General features: G+C 38.0%; 1 protein-coding gene across 1 annotated transcript; it reads right to left on the bottom strand.

The window, feature by feature from the left end:
- Positions 1-660: 660 nt before the first annotated feature.
- On the bottom strand, positions 661-11,300 carry LOC135221201 (serine/arginine repetitive matrix protein 1-like). The gene is made up of 8 exons (XM_064259022.1): positions 11,273-11,300; positions 11,116-11,160; positions 10,484-10,543; positions 10,052-10,150; positions 3,811-4,281; positions 3,207-3,762; positions 2,699-2,969; positions 661-672 (listed from the first exon to the last, which is right to left on the bottom strand). The coding sequence occupies exons 1-8, from the start codon at positions 11,298-11,300 to the stop codon at positions 661-663; spliced, it is 1,542 nt and encodes a 513-aa protein (XP_064115092.1).
- Between the last annotated feature and the right edge of the window lie 1,900 nt (positions 11,301-13,200).

The raw sequence follows: 13,200 nt of genomic DNA, 5'->3' as shown, positions 1-13,200 counted from the left end.
TGAGGGTTTTGTATAGCAGAAAAATTCTTCAATAAACTCGTGATTTCATCCAAACGTTGTTGAATAAGATTCAGGGACAAGTCATGAGGCAGTGAGTCCAACATCAGTAAATCAGCAGGCATATCAGGGTGGACAGGCGCTCGGGTACAGACGCTTATGGGGCACTAAGTGTTTGTCAGCAACATCTGCATGCATAGAATGAGGGCGCTCGAGGCTTAAAGGTGTGATCAGGGCTTCTCTACATGAAGGAATAGGGGTATGTTTCACCTCTTTGCTACGTTTGTAGGGAAGGGGAGAATTACTCCTCAGATATTCAGCTTGCCTCTTCAAAGGGCGTGAACCTTCAAAATAGCATATACGGCACTTCACGTTTACATCTGAGCTTGATGATCCAGAGGAAAGGTCGTGGACTGATTTCCAGACACATTTCCAATGGTTGTCCGCTGCATCCTGGAACTTTATAACGGGTCTTATCCGCTGCATCCTGGAACTTTATAACGGGTGTTACGTGAACATTTTTGTCCATAAAGACTCACTGAGGCACTTCCAATGCTCCATAGTATACTTAATATGAGCCCAATCTTATGATCTATGCGGGCTTTGAGGCAGGCAATAGCATTAGTCTAGAAACCAAGGGGGTCTAGTAAGGGAGAGGTTGTATTAGATGGAGGACTGGGGAGGGGAGAAAAAGCAGAAAAGGTAGAAGGCATAACAGTTACATCCAATTTAGGAGAAACTTGCAAATTAGTAACATTTATAGTTTCAGCTCTAGAGCTGCCTTTCTTTTCCTGTCATGTTCTAGCTATCTAAATGTGCCTAAGGGGTCTCCCACTTCCCCTGATCTCAGTCCTTACACTCTTTGACATGTTAAAATGAAGGAACAGATTGCCCCCTACAACTAGAATAAACTGTATGGGAATTTTGCAACCCCCAAAGTCCTGAACGGAGACAGAAGAGGAGAACACACCAGAACATCAGCAATGACGCCAACACAGAATGCCGGGAGACAGAGGGAAGGGGTTAACGGGTTATTCAAGTGGAGAGGGAGAGGAAAATTTTGTATGGTGCCACCACATAACCTCGCCAACAGTGGGTGTTGTGTGGAATCAGAAAGAGGGAGGGAGGGATGGATATTGTTTGCATGGAGATGATATTTGGAGAGCAAATGAAAACATAACCAGCGCATAACTCAGAATTTTCATAATAAAATTTATTATTTAGATACTTAGCAATTATTAAAGTTAGCTATATCTCTGCGCCGATTTAAGCAAGTCGGCATTCAAACAAAAAATCGAATGGCTGCCCATATGACTGTCTAATTTACCTGTTCTCCACCAGGTGTGTTTCGAATTTTCTAGCTCTAGTCAGAATTCTCCTTGACAGCCCACTAAGTTGTGAGGAGGCTGGGTGGGTCTACTTTAACAGCAGGTAAGTATCCAAATAATAAATTTTATTATGAAAATTTATATTATTTGAGATGAATCTTACCTACTGTTAAAGTTACCCGATTCCCACATTAGGAAGAGGATGGTGGGAAGTGCAGCTAGACAAAAATCCACTCAGCCATTCGAGCTAAAGGTTTCTTGCATGAAACCCAAATCACACTCAACTGATCTGGAATCCTTGGTGGATTTTACTACCACCAGAAGTTGGATTCCATTCAGGGAGCAAGGCTCTCATACATTTGCAGCAAAGAGTAGCCTTGCGGAGAAAACCACTTTGATTCACCCAGAATGAAACGCAAGCGGTATGAGGGACCTGTGCCTGGGTCCAAAGCCCTATAAAATGACAGTCATTTAAGATAAATACCTTTACGACATAAAGATACGCTCCTATACAAATTTGTACCTTCACGCTCCCCAAAATATTAAAACCCAGGATTTAAACAAAAGATCCTAAAGAACTGCTTTTTTTCGGTTCAGGAAAAGACTACCCACTACTTAGTAGTGGATTAAAGGGCTTCACTGTTTTCAAACACAATTCTGTATACTTAAGGTAGCGAGTGGGTAAAAACCAAATTGTACTTCTTCTGTGCCACATCAATCCTATTCTGGAGCGACAAATTGACCTAACTCTAAATGAAGTTACAACTGCTGCTGATATTATGAATGTTTACCTTCAATAAAGGTAGAAGATATAGAGCTAGTTCTCATGCATTAGCCTATTCAATACGTCACAGGGGAACTATTTTCCTTGACAAAGATGTTATAAGTTTCACAAAAGGTTATCTTTGCCTCTTCCAGGTTTAACCTTTACAAATACATTCTAGGTTTTCTAAAACAACAAAATATAAAGTTAACTTTGCCTTCAAGCTTAACCATTGGCAAAGGCCTCTAGGTTTTCTAAAACCTTCACAAATACATTCTAGGTTTTAAAACCACAAAAAAAGTTAACTTTACCTTCAAGCTTAACTTAGCTTTCAAGCTTAACCACTGGCAAAGACAGCTAGGTTTTCTAAAACCACAAAACAAAAGGTTGATTTTGCCTCTTCCAGACTTGGAATCTAGCGACTGTAGGGCCCTCTTCATGGATATGGCCGGTTTCATTTTAAGGAAGGACGAAGACTTGTGTGATTTCGTGCTCGAAAAAAGAGCGCGCGGAGAAGGAGGAGCAGCTGGAGTCAACGAATCTCCATACTCTTCTAGAAGGAGAGAAAAAAGAACTTTATAGTTCGAAAGTCCTTCTTTATTTTCGTTACCTCGTCTTCCGAAAGGTCCTCTAAGTTGAGAGGATCAGAAGGAGAAAGCTCCCTTCTTTCGTCTGTCTCCTCCTTTGACTTCTTCCTTTCCGTAAAAGAAAAACTTCTAACAGGCGAGGGACTAAGGGCTATTTCCTCCCTACGCCTATCCTTAGGAGAGTCTTGGATAATTTGCGCCTGGCGCCTAATTGACTCCTGGCGCTTGTCAGGATCTTCTTGTATAGTCGCCTGGCGCTTAGCAGGCGCATCTCGCTCGGAATACTCCTGGCGCCTGGCAGGGGCGCATCACGCTCGGGAATACTCCTGGTGCCTGGTAGGCGCACTGCGCCTGGCAGGCGCTTCGCTCCTAGCAGGCGCTTCCTCTACTCTAGCTGGCGCCTGGCGCTTGGTTGGCGTTCTGGGCCTCGAACGATCTTGAGAATAATCAGGCTCTTTGCGCCTGGAAGACTCCTCTCTTTCTGTGAGTACTTCAAAGTCATCCCACTATCAGGTGTTCTCTGGCGCCTACTTGGCGCCTGGCTTCTGGTTGGCGCCAGGCGCTTGGCAGGAGTTTCTTCCTTTTCCACTTCTCGCCTGCCTGGTGCTTCGCTCCCCCCAGAGATGGCCGCCTGTGCGACAATTTCCCCTGGAAGGCTTGTTGCTCCTGACAGGTGATCGGTGTCTAGATCTTTTTACAGGAAGCTTATCGTCCTTTCTGCGAGAAGGCTCCTTGGAGAGGACTCCTACCAATGACGCTAGTTGTTCCTGCATATTTATTAAAATCTTCCTGGTAGAGGACTCTTCTTCATCCAAAGCAGGAGAGGGAAATCTGGAAGGCGCTAGAGACTCCCTTACCGCCCAGGGAGTTAACTCCTTTCTAGCTCTCTTTACTACCGAAGGCGCTTCTTCAGAAAAGCGCTCGGGGCTAGAGTTCAATTCAGGCTCTTTCCAGTTTCTCTTCAGCGGATGGGAAAGCTTCGTATCTTTCCATCCTCTTTTCGGTGAAGGCGATCCTGATGACGAAAAGCACTCTCGTAGGATGCTTTTTCTGTAGCGATCCCTGGCAGTCTGAGATGTAACAGATTCTGCCGAAGGGACGCCTGATCGTTGGGGATTCTCCACAACCTCCGTACGGCTTTCAACTTTCCTTCTCCTCTGGGCCAGGGAGCTTGGAAGAGGTCTAGGCCTGGGAGCGTCGCAGAGACAACCAGGCTCCACTACACTGGGGACACTTATATCACTTGAAAAATCACCTTCACTTTGCTTACCCTCCAATGCTGCCATTTTTTCCTGCATTTTTTGAAGGGAAGCTTTGAGTTCTGCAATTTCAGAAGCCGAATCAGAGAGATTAGCAATCTGTGATCGGCCTGATAAAGAAGGAGAATAATTATGAGAAGAAGAAGCTACAGAACTAGGCAGGGGTTCATGAGATCTAGATCTGCTACGGCTTTTGTAAGCCGCCTTCCTCTCTCTATCTTTCTCTAACTTCTTCAAGTAAGAAGTTAGAGTCCTCCATTCCTGAGCACTCAATCTTTCACACTCATTACATGTGTTCTCTAAAGAACACTCAACAACTCTACATCCACAGCATGCAGTGTGAGGATCTACCGAAGCCTTCGGAATCTTCACCTTACAGCCCTCATTCACACACACTCTGAAACCAACACTAGTCAGACATATTCAAGAAAAATCCAAAGCCAAATCCAAAAACAGTTCCACGATAGCAAATACAAACAACGATCCAAGTACGTCACCAAAAATCGGTCGAAAGAAGATCAAAAGCGTTGAAAAAAGAATTCCAGTCAGGAGGTAGTAACAACAATGTTGACACCACCGGCGACAGAGAAAATCTGATAGAAAACGGGAATGGTTCCTAGTCCTGCCACCCAGAGCAGGGCGGTAGATCACCTGACCTACCTGTAGTGAGTGCCGCGAATTTGAATTTCTGTCGGGGACGACAGAGTCAATAGCTAAGTATATATCTGACAGGAAGTTGAATGTATGAAAATTTGACCTTATTGGAACATCTACTTATATATATTCCATTATATCCTTTTACACACTTTTCATTTTACACCTTTTCTCCCTTCTCTTTCCATTATCCACCTCTGTCTATTTACGTTCAATTTTACAATCTTTTCTCACCCATAAAAAATTTTTGGATAAAATTTTACTAATTATTAGAACATTTTCATTGGTTATATCTTAGGCTACCTTCAAGTTTGTCTTCCTTTACAGTGTGGGGGGGGGGGGGGGAAGCCCCGATCAGGTAACACGTTCTACTAGGTTAGGTTAGGTTAGGTTGGTTATATCTTAGTCTACCTTCAAATTTGTCATCTTTTACTGGGGGGGGGAGACGGGTGGGGGAGGGCTCTGCCCCCCCGGCCAAGTAATATGTTCTACTAGGTTAGGTTAAACAACATTTCATTGCATATTATTTCCTTTAATAATATACACAATACCTTAGGGTTCATAGAAATTAAAGACACTACATTTTACAATTTTTACAGAGTTTCTCATTGTCTCTTCAACTGACCCCTCTGATTTATTTCACTGACCGTTCATTACAATATCCTATTCACGTATGTGTTACACATTATTGAAAATTTTTTTTTTCCTTTCCTGAAAATACAGTGTTAGTTTCCACATCCGTATGAAATCATCCCCCCCACTGTACCGCCCACATTCTTCTAAAAACCAATCAGAGGGCATTGTCACCAATGCGCTGCCGATACCTACATTCAACAGATTGTGTAATTTGCGTTTTAAAATCATTTAGCAAGAAACATTCACAGTGTTAACAACCCACACCCAATACTCTCAAGTGACCGTGTTTCACAGTAATAGTGTTAAATATTCTGTTACAATATACGGACATCGTAATATAATTTTGGGAAACCTATCTGTGTTCGTGATTCGTTTTGGTATTTGGCCGAAAATCTGTTCAAGATTCAAGATGGGCAGACTTTCAAGAATCTGAGACGAGGAAGGGATTCGGCATGCTAAGTGCGTATCTGGATTGTACCATCTGCCCCTCTTAAGGTAAAGTTCCCAAACTATATTCCCCTATTGTTAGAACAATCGTAGTTTAGTAATTTTCAGTTAGAAGTGTTAGGTTTTTGTTGGTTAGTATCATTATTTGCCACATCCACCCACCACCCAACGACCCATCGTCATTTAGCCAACTCGTACCTCCTGTGCCCCCAGTACCCAGCCTTCCCCCCAGTGAACCCCCAATTGCCCTCCCCCCCCCCCCCCGTGGAAACATATGGCTCCGTGGTGGTTGCGGAATTCAAACATGGCGGCTGTATTTACACTTCGCTAAACACTTGGTAGATCGATCTATAGAACTATTCCACGGCAATCTAGACTATGGCAGTTGACGTCTACCTATGTTATTTTACTTGCTTTACAAGAGTTGAAGGAAATATTTTTTTCGTTCTCCTGGAACTAAACTTTAATTTACCTTTGGACTCGTACGTCGACCTGTTGGTACCGTCATGTAGTCTACAAAGGTAAATTACTGCTAGTTACAGTTGTCCGAATAAATATTAGTTTCAAATCTTGTACAGCAAGTAAAATAACACAGGAAAACGTCAATTGCCATATTCTAGGCAACCGCGGATTGCTTCTGTAGAAATACCCCAATATCTACCGCGACCGGGATATGGCTGCTGTACCAATATCCTGTGCCTTTTTTTTTTACTCATGGACAACCCTGAAGGTGGTGGTGTTTACTATCAGTCTATTATTAACCTCACATTTTTACCATGAAACTTTGAAACGGGGGTTTTTATGTGAGGTAAAAACACAGGGAGAGAGAGGGACATGTTATTATGATGGCCTCACTGGCTGTCATAATGGAGCCATAAGGTTAAGAAGGGATTGGCTGCTGAAACCTATTATAAAAGTAAAAAATACTAAACCTAAGCTACCCTAATGTAGTAGGCAGTGTAACTTACCTAGGGGGTCCAGCCACACCCAGAACTCACGAAAGAAAATTAGGAAAATTTAGTATCCAAGCCCTTATTCCGCGGCGAACTAGACTATGCCAGTTGACATTTTTCTATACAGTTTTACCTCCTGAACAAGAATTGAAGATATTTTTTCGGCCGGCTGTAATTAACGTGTAATTTACCTTTGAACTCTATCCTACTGTAAGGGGGTCCGATGGGAATGCGGGGTTTTGGGTGGGGTAAAACACTTGGGGGAAGGTTTGTAGTGTTATTGTGTCATTTCCTCTTATTAAAGACATTTGAAACACGAAATACAAGCTTAAATAAAGTGATAAACCAATAATGGAGCCGAATCCTACTACGCATGTGCCAGTCCTACTGTGCATGCACCGAGATATAAGGGAGCTTTTAGTTCAGACACAAACTTCCTAAGGAGATAAATGATGGGGGTATTGTAGGGGGTTACATGTATTTAACCAATCATGTTGCATTATTAACCCTACGTTGCGATAGGAGGGTTTGGGGAGGATTCATCCATTGTTACATATATTCCTTTTCCTCATTTGTTTTGTAATTGTGTAATATTTTTTCAAGCTTTTATTTCTGTTCCGTTTATCATAGTATTGTTTAATATGTGCGCTGACTTGTTCTCACTTCATAATGTTGCCTTATATATCTTACGTTATTACGTTACAATTGAGGGCAGGCCACTGAAAGTCTCCTGAGGGATGGGACTAGAAGGCGGTTTTAGGACGTTTCAAGATCTTTCTGTCAATGACATGAAATTGATGGTATTACATTTTTTGAAATTGATGGTATTACATTTTTCGTGAAATTGGTATTACATCTTTTCATTTTACAGACATTCCAATTTACACATGCACTTTTTCTCCCTTCTTTTTTTTCTATATTCACCTTTACATGCCTGTCTGACCCATAACAATTTCTTGTTCTATTAGGTTAGGTTACGATCCTAACCTCTACGTTACACTTCTAAGATTACCTTCCTTTAATTAACCCCCCGGGGCCAGTACAAAACACAGCGAAATACATTGGACGCCCCATCCCTAGCAGATGTCGTATCTGCGGTTACGTTCATTGCAGTCCGTGCGGAAACTATTTTTTAGAATTACCTAACTGTCTACCATAAGGTTCCCTACAAAACAGCAAACTCGCGACTGCATTCCAGGATTGCCAGCATACAATAACGTATCAGTTCCGACCCAGGTTAATTACAGTCGACCGACAAAAACTAAAGTTACATTGTTAATTAGCAACCAAAATACTATAAGTAGGAAACTGCAATTTCCAAAAAATACCTGCCGTATCTCTACTACTTAACGAAAATCACGACAAGGCCTACTAGGCTATAGGTAGTACTGAACTATGGCCTATGGGGCAGATATAGGCTACACTATTACCTACCTAGAAGTCTTTTAGCCAATATTTCTGTAATTATTTCATTGCATAACCCATCATAGACAGTTAAGATATCTTGCTACATTATCAAAAACAGTTACCTAGCAGTTCTTCCTACATTGTTACTTTACTCATAAAACAACTTGCACCCTGCATGATACTTATCCTTCCCATAGGTACTATGGGCTGTGGGATGTTACTTGTGTCAAAATACATCTTGGGTTATTTTTTCAGGAAAACTACTCTTACTACCTATCTGATTGTTCATGATCTAATCGAGGCAAAAGTAACATTACCAGTCTTGACCTGTGGAATGTGGATCCCTTCAAAACGGAAATGAGAAACTACAGGTCTACAACTTGAAATTTACCGAATCTTCAACTTTCCGTGAAACACCGGACCAGAAAGGGAAGACCTACAAGGCTACACCAAAGACTACTGAACTGAATGAAGATAGGAAGGCTGAGCCTGTTGTCACTCAAATGAATGCGCGAAAAAATGATGCCAGATACTCCCATGCGAAACGAATGACTCCATCTATCGAGCGAACGGTTAAACATTCAGAGCGGTAATGCTTACGGGAATATTTGGGGTAAAAATTGGTTCATAATTTGCAATTACTACGTCAATATTTTTATTCTTATGTTTATGACATTCTTAAATTTTAGATAACTAAACTGCAAATTTACAAATAGGTACATACATAGATTAAGAATACATATCCTTATGTTTCTCAGCGTATTTTGTTCAGAAAAACTTAATAGCAATATCTCTTATGATTTAGTTAATCTTCTTGCAAATTTAAGTATTGTATATTACAGTCATTATTAAATGTCCTATATAAATCATGTTCGAATAAAGTAAAACATACCGTATATTTGATTTGTTAAACTTAGCCACAAGTGGATATGTGTAGGCATACATTTAATTACAGTTTGTAATATAGGTGTATATAAAACACAATTGTAATTTTTTTTATTGAAACGGAAATGCATGATGCACTCATATATATCTTTAGTAATATAAACTAATAAATAATGTATAAATATACAAAACAAAAGGAACAAAATAACTCACTAAATTGTATCACACATATCAATAATCAAAAGAGGGTTGGAAATAGAAGTAAGGTAGCATACAAGCCAAACAAAAATCCAAGATAAATCACATGCAAATGAACTTTAATAAATTATACATAAGAAAAAAAATAACATACAAAAAACATGTAAACCAAAAAAATAACTACAAGCAAACCAAAATTGCATTATGAATTACATGCAATTAATAAACTCTAATATAATTATAAATATGAGAAAATATAATACTAAAAAATGTTTTCTTCAAGAACTAAGTACATAGTGAAAACAAAAAGAAAACTAGTAAATTATAATACCTATATTATATATATATATATACTTATATAATATATTAATTTTAATTGTATAATGATATATATACTATATATATATAAAATATATATGTATATATGAAAATATAATACTAAAAAAATGCTTTTCTTCAAGAACTAAGATACCATAGTTAGTCAAACATAAGAATAACTATTAAATTATATATATATATATATATATATATATATATATTATATATATTTATATGTATATGTTGGATATATATATATATAATATATCATATATGTATGAAAATTTTTAAATTTATTTATTTTATTTAATTATATTTCAGAAGAACTGACCATTTATTGGGGAAAAATATTTTGTTTTGATCTCTTAAAAAAATTATTCATGGTATCATCTTACCATTTGATTTCATGGTTGTGAATGTTTGTCTCCTTCTTCGTGTAACCCTAATTGTATGGTCTCATCCTGTATTTCAGGCTTTTGTAAATTATCATTTCCATTGAGAATGCTACATCAACATCATCATTAATAGCAGTTGTAGTAGTAGCAGCAGTAGGAGGAGGGGTTGCAGTAGTAGCAGTAATGTAGGTCTAGCAGTCATAATAGTTGGTAGTAGGACTAACACTTTGTAGCAATACTACTAATACCATCCATAATGCTTGTTACAGTGGCATTACTGTACACTTCACTGCCAGTATCCTTTGGATAACCATCAGTAAATTCTGGAAACGCAAATAATATGAAATGAAACAAATGCCATATTATACTTTATCATTTGGCTGGTAAAATCATAAGTATTTTATGCATAAATATATACAAAAACACTACTAAACAAATTTTTTCTTACCAATATCTGATTTTTCCGTCCTGGTCGGTTGATAGATGAACCTATAGCCATAATACAACTATTAGTCTAAAACTTTTTCACTGAAGACAAAGTGAATATATATGTAGCATAATATAGCATAATCTTAAAGTTAATCTTTACCTACGATATGAATTCTAATTAGTAAAAGCAAAACTGTAATATCTACCAAAAAGCATAGACCATTTACCTTGTTTCAAGGATGAAGCTCCTATCTCAGATGATCTATTCTCCAGAGCAGGAATGGTACCTACAAGATTAAGTATATTCAAAATAATTGTGATGCACTTACCATTTCAGAAAATCTAAACATATACAAACTACACATCAAATACACACCATATTCAAGGTTGTGCAAATTCTCGTGTGGATAAGCCAGCAACCAATTTGATGTATAATTTGCTTGGTGGTGTAAATCTATTGATGTATCTGAAAATATGTATTTCAACAATAAGTGCATTATACAAAATATATGTATATAAATATATACACAAAAATATAGCACACAAAAATCATTTTACTAAAATATGTACTGCAGTTATATAAATTATTAAAGACACATAAATATATGAATAGATATATCCACCAAAATTACACATGGACAAAATATAAATAGGATGAAACAGAATGTCATGAAGGAAAATGAATGGTGAGAATACTGGCAAGTGCTTTCTGTGTACTTTATTCTGCTATCAGAATAAAGTATGGCAAAAGTGCTTGTGAGTATACGCACCTTTCATTTTCCTTTGTAGCATACCAACATGTAAAAAGGCATCTAAGCTTTATATGGCTACAATTAAATCAGCATTTTCAATAACTCACTTGTCTTTATAGGGTCAACATCTGATCTGGTGAAGCTAGTAGAACCTGTAATGTGCAGTACATGCAGGCTTTTTATGTAGAAAAATATGTCTCACTGATGAAAAATCAGTTGATGATATGTAATAACTAAACACGAATAAAATAGATAACACCATACCTTCTACATGTTGGGTCTGGGCAGGCATTGTGGCCAAAGGTTGTCAGAAGCTGGATGAAGGTATTTATTGGTGGAGAAATGCCTGCTGCACACACAATAGCTTGAATTTAGTTGTCGTGAGGTTTTTTGCCTCAACTCCGGAATTTGGATGAGGTTCGTCCATATCAAGCATCTAGGTGATATAATACTATATGTTATGCCATCCTATTTCACCAACATACAAAAAAAAACTTCTACTATTCTATAGTTTTGATTTATAGCATGTTGCAGAGAAAATATAATCACTCTTGAGCGTATCACTTTAAAAGTTAGTTTAGGTTAGGTTAGGTTGGGTTAGGTTACGTTAAGCAATGGAAGGTAACTTTTTGTGGGAATCACATTTGAGATTATTTTTGAAAAAATCCTATGGCTATTTTTGGAGCTTACAGCAAAATGTATTTCCTTGGCTATGACTCAGCTACTTGTTTAGACCTGGGAAATATGAGCTCTTGCTATTTCTTGAACTTTCTGCAAGGTTAGCTTCTTTTCTTGTAGCAATGTCTTCCTAAGCTCTTGTGAGTTAGTCTTTACTATAATTTGCTCTATTAACCTCTGGTCTAGATCTCCAAATTCACAAGTTGAAGCTAATTTCCTTAACCTAGTCACAAATGAATCTACTGTCTCACCTGATTCCTGTGAGGCTTCGATGAGCTAATAACATTCAAAGTACATATTTGCTTGAGGAGCAAATGGATTTGTGAGCCCTTCAATTATCTGTAAACTTCCTGAACTCTAAACCTTCAATATGAAGTAACAATGGTTTCTGCTGTTTTTTTTTTATCCATTTTCCCTAGTGCTTCTAAATAAATTTGGAAGCTGCTTCTCCACTTTTTCGATCTTTCATCCGCTGATTTTGGATCATCACCGATATTAAATCTGTATAACCTTTGGACATCTATCGGCATGTTTGCTGTGATACTAATCAGTTTCGGTTAGGCTAGGAATTTGGAAGTTTTTTCTAACCTTTCTAACCTTGTAGGCTTATTGTCATTGACATAGCTTGAACACTTTTACTCTCTAAACAACACTTTTTTTATTCTCTTACCACTCCTGAATTGGCACAGCAACTGCTTGGTTGCTGGTTTGAGTGTGATGAAGTCATAAAGTTACTCAGTAAACTTAAAAAAAAAAAAAAAAAAAAAAAAAAAAAAAAAAAAAAAAAAAAAAGTTTTGAAACAAAAATATGTACTGCGGATGCCTTGTCTTAATCTTATATCCAATATCAGTGGGGCTTACTGATTAGTAGCACATGTTTATTATATTGTTATCAATCACCGTTCTTTATCCTTAGGGAACCTGTGAAACACCAAATGAGGATCGGTTTCTTTTCGTTTATTGCAAACAACACATTTGTGTGACTTATTCACTGTTGGCGCCATGATTTCGCTTGTCTACTGTCAAATTCTAAAATATAAACAAACAGACAACATGCGATATACCTACAACGCCATCTGAACACTGAGCGGCAAACTATTGTGTTCACTTTGGAGTTGGCAACTAGTATATTAACATTTCTATTTTGAGCCCTCCTATCTTCCTTCTATGACCTACACGGCAGAATAGAATACAACTGAATTGGAACATGGGAAGTTAGGAACTTGGAAACTTGGGAACTTACCAGTTACCAGTGCTGCCACGCCACTAAGATCATTTCCCCCTACATCAGAGGTGATTTTCCCTACTTTCCCCCCCTTACGCACCAAATATAATAAGGATAAATGAAAATAAAGTAGGCCCATTATTTGCATTTTAGTCTCAGTTCCTACCAACAATAAACATTCCAAATTTTAGGCACAGACAAATGAAAATCAGTTAAAGAAAATATGTATGAAAATTTAATAAATTTATAGTAAAAGTAAATAAATGGAAAATTATCTTATTACAAAAAT

This window comes from Macrobrachium nipponense, chromosome 2 (assembly GCF_015104395.2).
Source record: "Macrobrachium nipponense isolate FS-2020 chromosome 2, ASM1510439v2, whole genome shotgun sequence".
Taxonomy (NCBI): Eukaryota; Metazoa; Arthropoda; class Malacostraca; order Decapoda; family Palaemonidae; genus Macrobrachium; species Macrobrachium nipponense.
This window is presented reverse-complemented; position numbering and strand designations above follow the sequence as displayed.